Here is a 14,226-nt window from a genome sequence, read left to right as displayed (position 1 = left end):
TGAAGTAAAGCGTTAGCGTGACCCCGATGGAAGTGTAAACTAATTCTTACACGGGGACATGGACAGGAAGTGGAAGAACCAAGCACTGTTCTGAGACAAGAAGTTTTTTTCAAGCTTTTGAATTGTAAGAATTTTAATTATACTATTGGCATCGCATGTTCATACGATCATTGTTTTTGAGTGACATTCAAACATCGAATAGAAAAGAGCAGAAAGAGTTACTAGACTAAGCTTACATTCTTGTTCAAGTTTCAAGGAAGTTGACAATGACATGCTTAGCCAGTGTTCAGTACACATTATCACATACACACAAACATGCATGCCATATAATAAAAAGAATATACGTGTGTCCCACTTTTCCTTTTAATATATTTCTTCAGTTTATACTTTATGTCATTTTACCAGTAATTTGTTTCATAAAATATTTTGACTTTTCTATAATTAAGGTGGACAGCCACAAAAATGCCCCTGGAACCACATATGTGGCAGTTCCCTCAGAAACTGAACACGGTTTGGAGAATCAAGAGCCGTTTGGCAATCTCATCAGTTGGATTTATTAGTAAAATTGTTGTTGGTAAGTTTGAATTTAAAAGTTACGTCAAATATAGAGACACAAACACATTGCATCATCTTTGTACAGTGTTCGAAAGTAAAGGTGGTCCGATGGCCCGAGGCTATAGAAAACCTGGCCGGTCTATGTAAAATTTCTAAATGTTGGCCCGAATGGCTATGAAAAGTTTGAGTCCTGACATACATTTTAATTCATGTTAACAACATTCCTATATTTTCTGACAAACGATCATATGAAATCAGAGTTTACAATCAAGGTGTTTTTACTGAGAATAGCGCGTTATTGGCTTCAAACATTTAAGTGAGTATGAACTTGATGATGCAAGCTTTTGCGTGATGCAGTTATGCTACTTAAACAATATATGTTTACAAAATATAGGTCTATCGAAAAATAACTTTGGCTAAGGGATTTAAATTTTCTGTAGACCAATTGTCTAAGGAATTTTCATACATACTTTCAAACACTGTTTGTATAATTACCAGATTAGGGAAACCCCTACTCCAATAATATTAGAGGTTTACACGACAGGAAACTTTTGACAGGCTGTCGCAATATCCACCAATGTAATCAGGTGGAATAAGACCTCATATATGTATAGGAGTAGGGAAACCGCCAACTTGCATATATTATGATATAAACAACATCAACTTTGTGTATTATATGCCAATTGAGGTATAGTTTTGTTATTAAAAATGGCCAAAATCACTTTAAAGTTAACTTGTTAAAATGTTCATCCAAGTCGCATTGATTTAGTCATGAAACATCATACAAATGCAAAAATAAAAATTCTTTGCACATTGGAAAGTACCAAAAATTGATGCAATACGTCCGATAGTGTAACATTGAGATTTTAGGTAGACAGCACTTTCAGTAAACATATTTTAGTAAAATATTATTTGCCTTGAAAAAAGCGTCTTCACACTATATGCTCTACAATAACAACTGTCATCTTTAATAACGTAGTCAGTAAATTTATCAAAGTTTAAGTCGCTAGCTGTGTGCCTGATATGACAAAATAGTATATTAAGAGTCCGAGGATAGCACTGTTCAAATATCATGGAAGTATTTTCTACTTGATTATTGAAATAATTATTGAATCTATGTTTGTAGAATTAGCAGATGTTATAGACCAATCTAATAACTTCCATTAGATCATTGTGTCAGGAAAGAACTATAGTGATGTAGATTTGAGTTGAGCTTGAGATACATTGAAGAATCCAGTATTACTTAATCCATATGGATTATTTTCATTATATGAACAAAATATGTAATAATATTATAAAGATAGGGAGGTTTTAAGTGGATTATTATATTATACATTAGAATCAATTCAGGTGTATGATGTCTTAGATTTTAAAGTTCCATATTTACTTAAAGATATAATTTTCCACGAGGTGTCACCCCCCCCCCCCCCCCCCCCCACCAAATTACCTTGAAAATAAAAAAAAAGTGAATGTATGTGTCTATGTGTCATTCATTTCAGGATTAAATAATTTTAAGGTTGTGAACAAGCAAACATTGACGAGGAACATACAGGAAACTGGCAATGGTCGTGGACTGATCACAGTAACTAATCATCATAGTTGCCTTGATGACCCAACTTTGTGGGGTGAGATTTTCTTGATTATTCAGCTATAACATAACCTTTCAACATTTTAAATTTTATTCTAATGACTTGATTTATTAACACTTTGTCAAGAAGATCATGTTGGGCTTAGGTTTTACAGTATAAAAAGTTTGGAATAAGTCCAGCGAGACAGGAGAAGGATTTAAAATATTGTCACTACTTCAGGTATCCTTGGCTGGAAATTTGTGTTTGGGAAAGTTGGGGAGAAGATGAGGTGGACATTAGCAGCGGACAATGTCTGCTATACCAGCCCATTCAATGCCAAGTTTTTCTGCCTTGTCAAAAGTATCCCTGTTGTTAGGGGGGATTCCGTGTACCAGCGAGGTGTGGACTTTGCCATCGAAAAGTTAAATAATGGTGAATGGGTGAATATTTTTCCTGAAGGTAAGTCAAAGGCCTAGGAAAGCTTGTTGTGTTTGTGATAGACTTCATGCTATGGCCTAAAGAAGGCAAGCAAGCCATTATGATTCAGTAATCAGTAATTTCATGCACCAAATGTCATACACACTGTTGATGCCTTTATTGGGCATGTACCACTTGTACCATATAGGTACACTATCACATAATGGAACACAATTGAATCTCAAATGAGTTCCCAAGATTGCGGCCATCACTTAAAAACACAATTATTTTCTTATTTTTACATTGTAACCAAATGTCAGATCAATACCTGAATAGTTCTGTCAAATATTGACAAATATAATTCATCAGATTTCATACCAAATGGAGAGTTTCCATCTCATTTTTAATAAAAAGTACATTCGCGTGACATATGAAGAATCAGAGATTCGCCATCTTGGTTCCAAAAGGGACGTTTGAAAAAACGATCCTCGAGAACCAGTTACATTCTGCTGGTACTGCGCATTCCATTACAAGTACAGCAGATTCATATCCATACTACTGGTACATACTACTGGTACAAACCCAATAAAGAAATGCATCGACAATGTCACACATAATGTCACACATTGTAACTCCAAATGTCACACATAGTGTCACACACATTGTCACTCCAAATGTCACACATAATGTCAGTCCAAATATCACACCAAATATCATACACTATGTCACACCAAACATGACATATAATGTCACACCAAACATCATACAGAATATAATGTCACACATAATGTCACACGTAATGTCACATTTTATGTCATACCAAATGTCACATCAATTAGTTAGGCTACTGTCTTTTAATAAGCCCACCTGTGCCTATTGCATTTCAGTAAAATGCTTACAAATATTATCAACAAATAATCATAAATATGTACATAATTCTAAATATTATATTTTTCTGAAATAAACCTGACTCTTTCTTTTAGTCAGAATTTCTTTATTACGGGATGTATACTAGAACTTTTCTCTTCAAAGTGTTATTCAACAGATGACAATCTGACAGTCAAGTGTTATTTAACAGATGACAATCTGACAATCGAGAGAGGGAGATACCTTTATAACAGTGTACAGACTCAGCACTCTCCAGAGATTCATACATATTATCTATAACAAGTAATGTCTGTTACAGCCAGAGTCAATCAAAGTCAGGAGTTTCTCCGGTATAAATGGGGTAAGTTAAATCTGTTACAGTCAGAGTCAATCAAAGTCAGGAGTTTCTCCGGTATAAATGGGGTAAGTTAAATCTGTTACAGTCAGAGTCAATCAAAGTCAGGAGTTTCTCCGGTATAAATGGGGTAAGTTAAATCTGTTACAGTCAGAGTCAATCAAAGTCAGGAAGTTCTCCGGTATAAATGGGGTAAGTTAAATCTGTTACAGTCAGAGTCAATCAAAGTCAGGAGCTTCTCCGGTATAAATGGGGTAAGTTAAATCTGTTACAGTCAGAGTCAATCAAAGTCAGGAGCTTCTCCGGTATAAATGGGGTAAGTTAAATCTGTTACAGTCAGAGTCAATCAAAGTCAGGAGTTTCTCCGGTATAAATGGGGTAAGTTAAATCTGTTACAGTCAGAGTCAATCAAAGTCAGGAGTTTCTCCGGTATAAATGGGGTAAGTTAAATCTGTTACAGTCAGAGTCAGAGTCAATCAAAGTCAGGAGTTTCTCCGGTATAAATGGGGTAAGTTAAATCTGTTACAGTCAGAGTCGGAGTCAATCAAAGTCAGGAGTTTCTCGGTATAAATGGGGTAAGTTAAATCTGTTACAGTCAGAGTCAATCAAAGTCAGGAGTTTCTCCGGTATAAATGGGGTAAGTTAAATCTGTTACAGTCAGAGTCAGAGTCAATCAAAGTCAGGAGTTTCTCCGGTATAAATGGGGTAAGTTAAATCTGTTACAGTCAGAGTCAGAGTCAATCAAAGTCAGGAGTTTCTCCGGTATAAATGGGGTAAGTTAAATCTGTTACAGCCTGAGTCAATCAAAGTCAGGAGTTTCTCCGGTATAAATGGGGTAAGTTAAATCTGTTACAGTCAGAGTCAATCAAAGTCAGGAGTTTCTCCGGTATAAATGGGGTAAGTTAAATCTGTTACAGTCAGAGTCAATCAAAGTCAGGAGTTTCTCCGGTATAAATGGGGTAAGTTAAATCTGTTACAGTCAGAGTCAATCAAAGTCAGGAGCTTCTCCGGTATAAATGGGGTAAGTTAAATCTGTTACAGTCAGAGTCAATCAAAGTCAGGAGCTTCTCCGGTATAAATGGGGTAAGTTAAATCTGCTACAGTCAGAGTCAATCAAAGTCAGGAGCTTCTCCGGTATAAATGGGGTAAGTTAAATCTGTTACAGTCAGAGTCAATCAAAGTCAGGAGTTTCTCCGGTATAAATGGGGTAAGTTAAATCTGTTACAGTCAGAGTCAATCAAAGTCAGGAGCTTCTCCGGTATAAATGGGGTAAGTTAAATCTGTTACAGTCAGAGTCAATCAAAGTCAGGAGCTTCTCCGGTATAAATGGGGTAAGTTAAATCTGCTACAGTCAGAGTCAGAGTCAATCAAAGTCAGGAGTTTCTCCGGTATAAATAGGGTAAGCTAAACCTGTTTCAGCAGCTTCCACTGCTGATAACAAAACCATTACTGTCATTGTAAATGTAGGCAGATGATAATGTAGTTTGATTTGTGCAGTAAAACTTCCATAATTATGAAAACATTCATGTATACAGTAAAACCTCCATATAACGACCCTCATGTATACAGTAAAAACTTCAAATAGTTCCCCTTGATGCAGTAAAACCTCTGTATAATGACTCATGTAAGTAGCAAAAAAAACTTCATAAAACAACCTTCATGTATACATTAAAATCTCCATATAACAACCTTCATGTATACAGTAAAACCTTCATATAATGACCTTCATGTATACAGTAAAACCTCCATATAATGACCTTCATGTATACAGTAAAACCTCAATATAATGACATTCATGTATACAGTAAAACCTCCATATAATGACCTTCATGTATACAGTAAAACCTCCATATAATGACCCTAATGTATACAGTATAGCCTTCATATAATGACCCTCTTGATACAGTTAAACTTCCATATAATGACCCTCTTGTATACAGTAAAACCTCCATATAATACCCCTTGATACAATAAAACCTCCATATAATACCCCTTGATACAATAAAACCTCCATATAATGCCCCTTGATACAGTTGAACTTCCATATAATGCCCCTTGATACAGTAAAACCTTCATATAATGCCCCTTGATACAGTAAAACCTCCATATAATGCCCCTTGATACAGTAAAACCTCCAAATAATACCCCTTGATACAGTTAAACCTCCATATAATGCCCCTTGATACAGTAAAACCTCCATATAATACCCCTTGATACAGTCAAACCTCCATATAATGCCCCTTGATACAGTTAAACCTCCATATAATGCCCCTTGATACAGTCAAACCTCCATATAATGCCCCTTGATACAATAAAACCTCCATATAATGCCCCTTGATACAGTGAAACCTCCATATAATGCCCCTTGATACAGTAAAACTTCCATATAATGCCCCTTGATACAGTTAAACCTCCATATAATGCCCCTTGATACAGTAAAACCTCCATATAATGCCCCTTGATACAATAAAACCTCCATATAATGCCCCTTGATATAGTAAAACCTCCATATAATGCCCTTTTATACAGTAAAACCTCCTTATAATGCCCCTTGATACAGTAAAACCTCCTTATAATGCCCCTTGATACAGTAAAACCTCCATATAATGCCCCTCATGTTTTCATAAAGATCATATTGTTTCAGTGATGTGCTTTCTAACAACTAAGTTGTTTGCATCTGTGCCAATTTTTTTTAACAACAAAAATTTAAATTTTATAGGAGTACAGATGACTGACAAAAATTTTATCAAAAAGAGATTCTATTCATAATATATTAAATATGTGACTAAAAAGTACAGTGTAGTTTATTATCAGAGACAGTATCCATTGTTGTTTTTATAGGTGTTGGAAGAATGATTGCAGAAGCTAAAGAATTACCAGTTGTGATACCATTCTTCCATGTCGGTAGGTGCTGCATACAATGTTATCTATCATGTTAAACAAATATTATATAAAAAATAAGTATTTATCTTCTATTGTGTATGAATAAGGGCTGTGACGATGTATTGAAAGGGTATCACAACATTCATTCTGGGATATTGGTACCATGTCACGTGACACCTAGTTTATCATGTGATAATTATCAATTAGGAACCTTTGGTGAGGTCAATATGGTGTTATACTAACCTGGTAGAATCAAATAGCCCTTGGTTAATATTTTATATTCTACAATGTTGATATAACACCATATTGACCGAATCAAAGATCCTTAATTTTTGTATTTGTGTTTTTCTCCGGGTACTCAGGCTTTCCTCCATCTCCAAAACCTGGCACGTCCTTAAAACGCCCTGGCTGTTAATAGGACGTTAAACAAAAACAAACCCAAACAAACAATATACTTTGCTCCATTGTGTTCCTGTTGACTGTAAATAAGTATGTGATAGGGCAGTGCAACAAATGTTGTGTGTAAGCTGTAGGCAGTAGCCATGGATGATAATTTGTGATGTGCTTTGGGACAGCTATGTTGCTGTGATATAGTGGTACATAAAACTTAAATTATTATCATTATAATTTAATTTTGTATGAAACACGCATTTTCATTGGCTGAAATAATTTTGTTATACCTCCATAACAAAATTTTTGACGTTGCGAAATGTAACGTCATTTTTGATTGGCTGATGACGTTGCGTAATAATTTATCACAGAAAAGAGTTCGCCAAAGAAAGTGAAATATCTTGGTGTGTATAAGACGAAATTAAATTATAAGAATTAACATAAATTATTTTTTTCTGTTATACAGTCATAACATAAAAAAACTGGAGTGCACTCTCTTCATAAACCGCTTCGCGGTTTATTTAGAGTACACTCCAGTTTTTTCTGTTATGACTGTATAACAGAAAAAATAATGTATGTTAATCCTTAAATTATTACAGGTATAACACAGTACTATACTGTAACAATTTACATAATCAACCTTTTTGTCACAATTCAGGTATGATTTGAAAAATAAGTTACACATATGTATAATTGATGGTGAATTTTTAGCCAACCATCATCAGATGGTGTGCATTTCAAATCACCCTGCATCACCATTGGTCCCTAATTGTGCATATTGCATTTTGTGGCCGATTAGAAAACAACATGGCCGACAGGCGACCTTTTTGGATTTTGGCAATTGAAACTTGTTATCGCTATTTCTCAAAAAGTAATGGAAGAATTTTTCTGAAATTTGATATGTATGTTTCCCTTAGTCATTAGTTTTGCATATTCCATTAGGGGACTGATTGGAAAACAACATGGCCGACAGGCGGCCATCTTCGATTTTGATAATTGAAGATTGTTATCACTATTTCTCAGAAAGTACTAAAGGGATCTCTCTCAAATTTCATATGTAAGTTCCCCTTGGTCCCTAGTTACGCATATTATATTTAGAGACAGATCCATAAACAACATGGCTTACAGGTGACCATCTTGAATTTTGACTCCTGCTATATTGTACTATATCAATGCAAGTTATTAAATGATTTGAAAGAAGAGGGAAAGAAGGAAAAAAAACCTCAGGGATCTCTTGTTTTTGGAACCAAGTAGTAGTAATTTATGTTATGGTATTACAGGTATGGACAATGTATCACCCAACACAGGACAGTTTAAATATTACCCAAGGTTATTCAAGGTAGGTAGACTCTATGTATAAATACTAAAATATTTATCGAATCCCAGCATCTGTAGCACGACTGTCATGTGTGATTCCATAGAGAGACTATCTTTCTGTATACTGCTGCATCAACTACTGGTTCTTGAAAACTGTAGAATTATAATTGATTGCCCTATTATGTTTTTATTAAAGAATTCAAATATTTCAATTAATATGCATTTTTTCATGAATATGATTGAACATATTTCAAGCTCTTTAAGTGATAAATATTATCATTCTTTTGAGGAAAATTGTCTATTTTTAGATTATTTAGACATAATCAGGTGTAATAATCATCTCCTGAGTGAGGTATTATTTAAATCTGTATGTAATTGTATTCTTTGTCCCCAGAGAGTGACCATGGTTATTGGTGATGCAATCAACTTTTCTGACATCATTAATCAGAAGGATAAACTCTCTCCAGTAAGTGTGAATCATTTCATTCAAACACTAGCTTATAAAAAGTGTTCGCACATAATTTTCATATCTATTTGTTATCAGGAGATGGACGTGTAACTTTACAATATCAAAATTCTAGCCTAAGGTTAGACAACCAAGGTATCACCCCTCTGGTTGGCGATTTTTCTGTCACGTCCTCAAGAGAGGGGAAAATTAATTTTCTCTGATCTTATTATTAGTTCCCTACAATTGAAACCAAGGGGACTATAGGTTTCCTCCCCATCCATCTGTCTGTCTGTTAGTCAGTCCATCCACTCAGTTTTCCACACTTTTCTCAGCCATGCCTCAAGGTATGTTAGTGAAAGTTTGTATGTAACTCCAGTATGAGCAGCTACAGATTTGTTGCTATGTTGTCATTGTATTGTTGAGGGGACGTCATTGTATTGTTGAGGTGACGTCATTGTATTATTGATGTGACACCATTGATATGTTGCTTTGATGTCGTTGTATTGTTGGTGTGATGTCATTGTATTGTTGAGGGGACGTCATTGATTTGTTGAGGTGACGTCATTGTATTGTTGAGGTGACGTCATTGTATTGTTGAGGTGACGTCATTGTATTGTTGAGGTGACTTCATTGATTTGTTGAGGTGACGTCATTGTGTCATTGAGGTGACGTCATTATGTCGTTGTGGTGACATCATTGTTTTGTTGAGGTGACGTCATTGTATTGTTGAGGTGGCGTCATTGTTTTGTTGAGCTGACGTCATTTTATTGTTGAGATGACGTCATTTTATTGTTGAGGTGTCGTCATTGATTTGTTGAGGTGACATCATTGTTTTGTTGAGATGACGTCATTGTGTCGATGAGGGGACGTCATTGTATTGTTGAGGTGACGTCATTTTATTGTTGAGGTGTCCTCATTGATTTGTTGAGGTGACGTCATTGTGTCGTTGAGGTGACGTCATTGTATTGTTGAGGTGACGTCATTGTTTTGTTGATGTGATGTCATTGTATTGTTGATGTGATGTCATTGTATTGTTGAGGTGACGTCATTGTTTTGTTGAAGGGACGTTATTGTATTGTTGAGGTGACGTCATTGTATTGTTGAGGTGACGTCATTGTATTGTTGAGGTGATGTCATTGATTTGTTGAGGTGACGTCATTGTTTTGTTGAGGTGACGTCATTGTTTTGTTGAGGTGACGTCATTGTATTGTTGAGGTGATGTCATTGATTTGTTGAGGTGACGTCATTGTATTGTTGAGGTGACGTCATTGATTTGTTGAGGTGACATTGTATTGTTGATGTGATGTCATTGTATAGTTGAGATGACGTCATTGTGTTGTTGAGGTGACGTCATTGATTTGTTGAGGTGACATTGTGTTGTTGAGGTGATGTCATTGTATAGTTGAGGTGACATCATTGTGTCGTTGAGGTGACGTCATTGTATTGTTGAGGGGACGTCATTGTGTTTTTTAGGTGATGTCATTGTATTGTTGAGGTGACGTCATTGTGTCGTTGAGGTGACGTCATTTTATTGTTGAGGTGACGTCATTGTGTCGTTGAGATGACATCATTGTGTTGTTGAGGTGACGTCATTGTTTTGTTGAAGTGACGTCATTTTATTGTTGAGGTGACGTCATTGATTTGTTGAGGTGACGTCATTGTGTCGTTGAGGTGACATCATCGTTTTGTTGAGGTGACATAATTGTGTTGTTGAGGTGACGTCATTGTGTCGTTGAGGTGACGTCATTGATGTCGTTGAGGTGACATCATTGATTTGTTGCTGTGATGTCATTATATTGTTGCCAGTACATGCTATCTGTCATTTTCTTCTGGGTAACATAAGTTAATATTTACACTCACAAATTGAGTTTTATTTCTTGCAGGTGGAGCTGAGAAAGCAGCTAACAGATTTAATACAAGAGAGGATGGCAGAACTGAAAGTGCAGGCCGAGTCTATACACAAGCAGGCAGCTTCCTAACACAGGCCCAAATCCTCCACCTACTGTTTTAACTCAGGATCTGTCATCATAGCAGGAGGAAACGCCATTCTCCTATATCCCTGTGTGTATGTTTGTAGAGTCACTATCTCATGTGTGTGGGTGTGTTGGATATCTCTATTACTTATTTCTGTGTGTGGAGGATGAATACAGATCATTATTATAAGCAGACAAATCCGGTCGTCGTGTAGTATGATTACAGATCATTATTATAATCAGACAAAACATCTTGTCGGAGAGAGGCTTGGAGACAACACAAGTTGACTGCAAAAATCCTGTTGTTTGGTAAGACCCTTATCAGCTACCATCAGATCTTTTGTTACATGCATGAAGTGTATTTGTGATGATCTGTATTTTAATCGGATTGTATAGGATATCTTTTCCTGTCATATCTGTGTGGTCTTCAGGACTCTCCTTTATTTGATCTATTTGAAATACAGTAGCATGTTTTATCTAGGGAACACAACTGCTAAATGGGTTATACTGAGAGGTGTCAACAAAAGTATGATATACACAGCCTCTATTATTAGTTATGCCCATATTTGGGTTACTGGCATTATGGGCTGGAAAACACATAATTTTGTATGTTTGATCAACACAGAATAAGATGTAAGATACAAAATACTAGGTAACATATCATGTTTATTTGAATTTAATAGCAAATTCCAACTAGTCACATACTATGTAGTATTTTAAGTATAAATGGTGTTTGCACATACATGTAGCAATAATGTTGTATTTAGTCAAGATTTCTACGTCATTGACATAATAATTATTATTATTATGATACCTACAGATACAGAATCTTTTACAAGATATGTAAATGTTATTCAATGTGACCCAAGCATTAGAAGGATGTAAGATTTGTCTAGATCGTATATTACAGACGTTATGTGGATTTGAAATATTGCACTAGGGTTTGAAAGACTAATTGCATAAGGGAATTTATTTACCTAATAGTAAAATAGGTATGTGTAGGATAGGTGTAGTAATACGTGTGTTTGGCTAGTCATTTGAGGGGCTTGGTTTACTAAATTTATAAAAGTATTATTTTGTGCATGCATTTGGTAACAGAATTTGTAGAATTGATATCAGTAATTGGAAGCTCTGCTATTAAAGGGAGGCAACTAAAGCTAACATGATAAATGTGTTGTGAAGGACATATTTCCCTTATTGCAGCTCCTTGATATAGGAACATGAAAGATACATGTAGATAAAGTTGAAAGTCAATGATTTAATAGCAATTGTAATACATTTGAAAGTTTCAATACAAAAAAAATCTAATGGAATTAAATTTCTAAAAATCCTCACCTGTGTGTAGTGTGTGTCGCATCAAATGCTCATCCATTACCATATCAGTATACTGTTGAAATGTCATGTTAAGACAACACATTACACACTATATACGATGTTATGAACTATCTCTGTATGGTAGATGTAAAGAATGTTAATTGAAAATATGAAGGTAGATTTGGAGATACAAGATTTGTTTAGATGAACATAATTTAGTGCCATACATGTACAGTTCATGCTGGTGTAGCTTTAAATTCCTATGAAAGAGTGCACTTTCAGTATTGAATTTCTAACAAGAAGATTTTTGAGTACATAGTATTACATTGTCAGTAGTTGTTCAAGCTGTGTATAATTAATGAAATTAATATTACCATATCATTCTGGCTATAAAAAATATCACATTAAAATGTTTAAACCTTTTTAAAGATAAAGCTCTATATTCTTGTTACCCGGTAATTTCTCTTCCAACTCTGTAAGGAATATAAAAGACAGCAACCCCTGAAACTTCAAGGATGTACCAAGAAATCAAGCATCTATAAGGCATCCTATGGGATCAGATATCTAGTCAGGCTGTATTATATATAACAGGCCAAATTTCCCATGCAAATATTGTGGTACAATACTATTGATATATCCCTCCTACAAGACACATGCCAATGAGCCATGTCACTGTCCTCGTTAGCTCTACTGAGACATCAGTCTATTGTACACGGTACCGGTGTCATGCTATTGTTTCCAGGCTTATAAATCCTCTCACAAAACTTATAATGTGTAGATGGCAGAGATTTTCATTTACCTTCCTTTCAGTTACTTCCCCCTTCGAAGATAAATTGCCTATCATTGATTCTCTGATTGAGATTGTGTTGCAAATTATTATACAGATTATTTAGTGTTAGTTAAACAACATTCCTCGGAATTACATTTTGATCGTCTTAAATGATAATATTCATCTTGAATGGATTAATATCAATTTGATGTGCTGATGAACAGAAGTGTTTTGAATTTTTGAAAGTAAATTTGTTGTTGCTAGACTGGATTATTTTGATTTTCTTTTGTTTACAATAATGTTTACATTATAGTTTTATTGTATCTTTCCATTCTAGGTGTGAAAAGTGCTACATTACTGTACATACATTCTCATGAATATATAAAGCTACGTATATTGTACTTCTGACAACTCAATATCTAAATAGAAATATTTTCTGTTGATTACCTGGATATGAATTGTAAACCGGTGGTTTTGTCATCAAATATTCAGGGGTAATCCACTTCTACATAATTTTCATCACATTGATACAGCTTTGGGGCGATTTGTTGTATCAGTTTATATTTATACTACATGTGCAATGAATCTTGTATGTTCATTTACAACATACAATGAAACCAAGTACATCTGAAATGCTGATTCACAGTGTCGGGGAACATTGTGTTTTGTCTAGTAAGCCTATAAATGTTTAAAAGCTGGATTTGAGGTACAATAAATATGATAAGTTTTTTGAGAATAAAGCATTTAATGTAATCAAAGAATGCTCATTGCTCAGTATTAACATTTAAGTGATAATCATTTGATTTTACTTCAATAAATATTTTATGTATGACTAGTATTTGTTTATGTTATATATTTTTTTCGTGTGTGTTCTATGTCCGTGGTGGCTGAGTGGTTAAGGTATACCGACACTTTATCACTAGCCCTCCACCTCTGGGTTGCGAGTTCGAAAACCTACGTGGGGCAGTTGCCAGGTACTGACCATAGGCCAGTGGTTTTTCTCTGGGTACTCCGGCTTTCCTCCACCTCCAAAACCTGGCATGTCCTTAAATGACCCTGGCTGTTAATAGGACGTTAAACAAAAACAAACCAAACCAAACCATGTCATATTATGCCTTACTTCTCTGCCTCCTGTTTCTAGCAACATCTGACTAAAATGACACTTGACCATAATAATGGCAAATAAGAGGCCTAGAGGACAAGTATAGTGTTGCACAACTGAATATATAAAAAAAAACATGAAATGTTTTCCTTGAATGGGATATTGTGAATGTTGAAAACAGTCCAAGGGCCTCAAATTTTCAGCATTCAAGTGGATGATACTCTTCTTGTAGCTTTAGAATCTCCGGTTCAAAACATGCTTCATAGCA

The 14,226-nt window shown here is 35.2% G+C and overlaps 1 protein-coding gene across 1 annotated transcript; it reads left to right on the top strand.

The window, feature by feature from the left end:
* The first annotated feature begins 45 nt into the window (after nucleotides 1-45).
* LOC117331889 (tafazzin-like) lies at nucleotides 46-13,691 on the top strand. Its single transcript, XM_033890846.1, has 9 exons — nucleotides 46-124; nucleotides 447-574; nucleotides 2,055-2,180; nucleotides 2,364-2,582; nucleotides 3,727-3,768; nucleotides 6,604-6,666; nucleotides 8,316-8,374; nucleotides 8,747-8,818; nucleotides 10,684-13,691. Exons 2-9 carry the CDS (start codon nucleotides 463-465, stop codon nucleotides 10,777-10,779), a joined length of 789 nt encoding a protein of 262 aa, XP_033746737.1. The 5' UTR covers nucleotides 46-124; nucleotides 447-462; the 3' UTR covers nucleotides 10,780-13,691.
* Nucleotides 13,692-14,226: the final 535 nt, after the last annotated feature.

Source organism: Pecten maximus, chromosome 7, assembly GCF_902652985.1.
Source record: "Pecten maximus chromosome 7, xPecMax1.1, whole genome shotgun sequence".
NCBI lineage: Eukaryota > Metazoa > Mollusca > Bivalvia > Pectinida > Pectinidae > Pecten > Pecten maximus.
The sequence above is the reverse complement of the archived record's forward strand: the minus strand, read 5'-3'. Positions and strand labels throughout refer to the sequence as shown.

Bases quoted from the DNA above. Each gene is read 5' to 3' on its own strand.
- LOC117331889 (XM_033890846.1), top strand. From the start codon at position 463: ATGCCCCTGGAACCACATATGTGGCAGTTCCCTCAGAAACTGAACACG. The intron at 2,181-2,363 runs GTGAGATTTTCT...TCACTACTTCAG, and splicing joins TGATGACCCAACTTTGTGGG to GTATCCTTGGCTGGAAATTT. The intron at 8,375-8,746 runs GTAGGTAGACTC...CTTTGTCCCCAG, and splicing joins ATTACCCAAGGTTATTCAAG to AGAGTGACCATGGTTATTGG.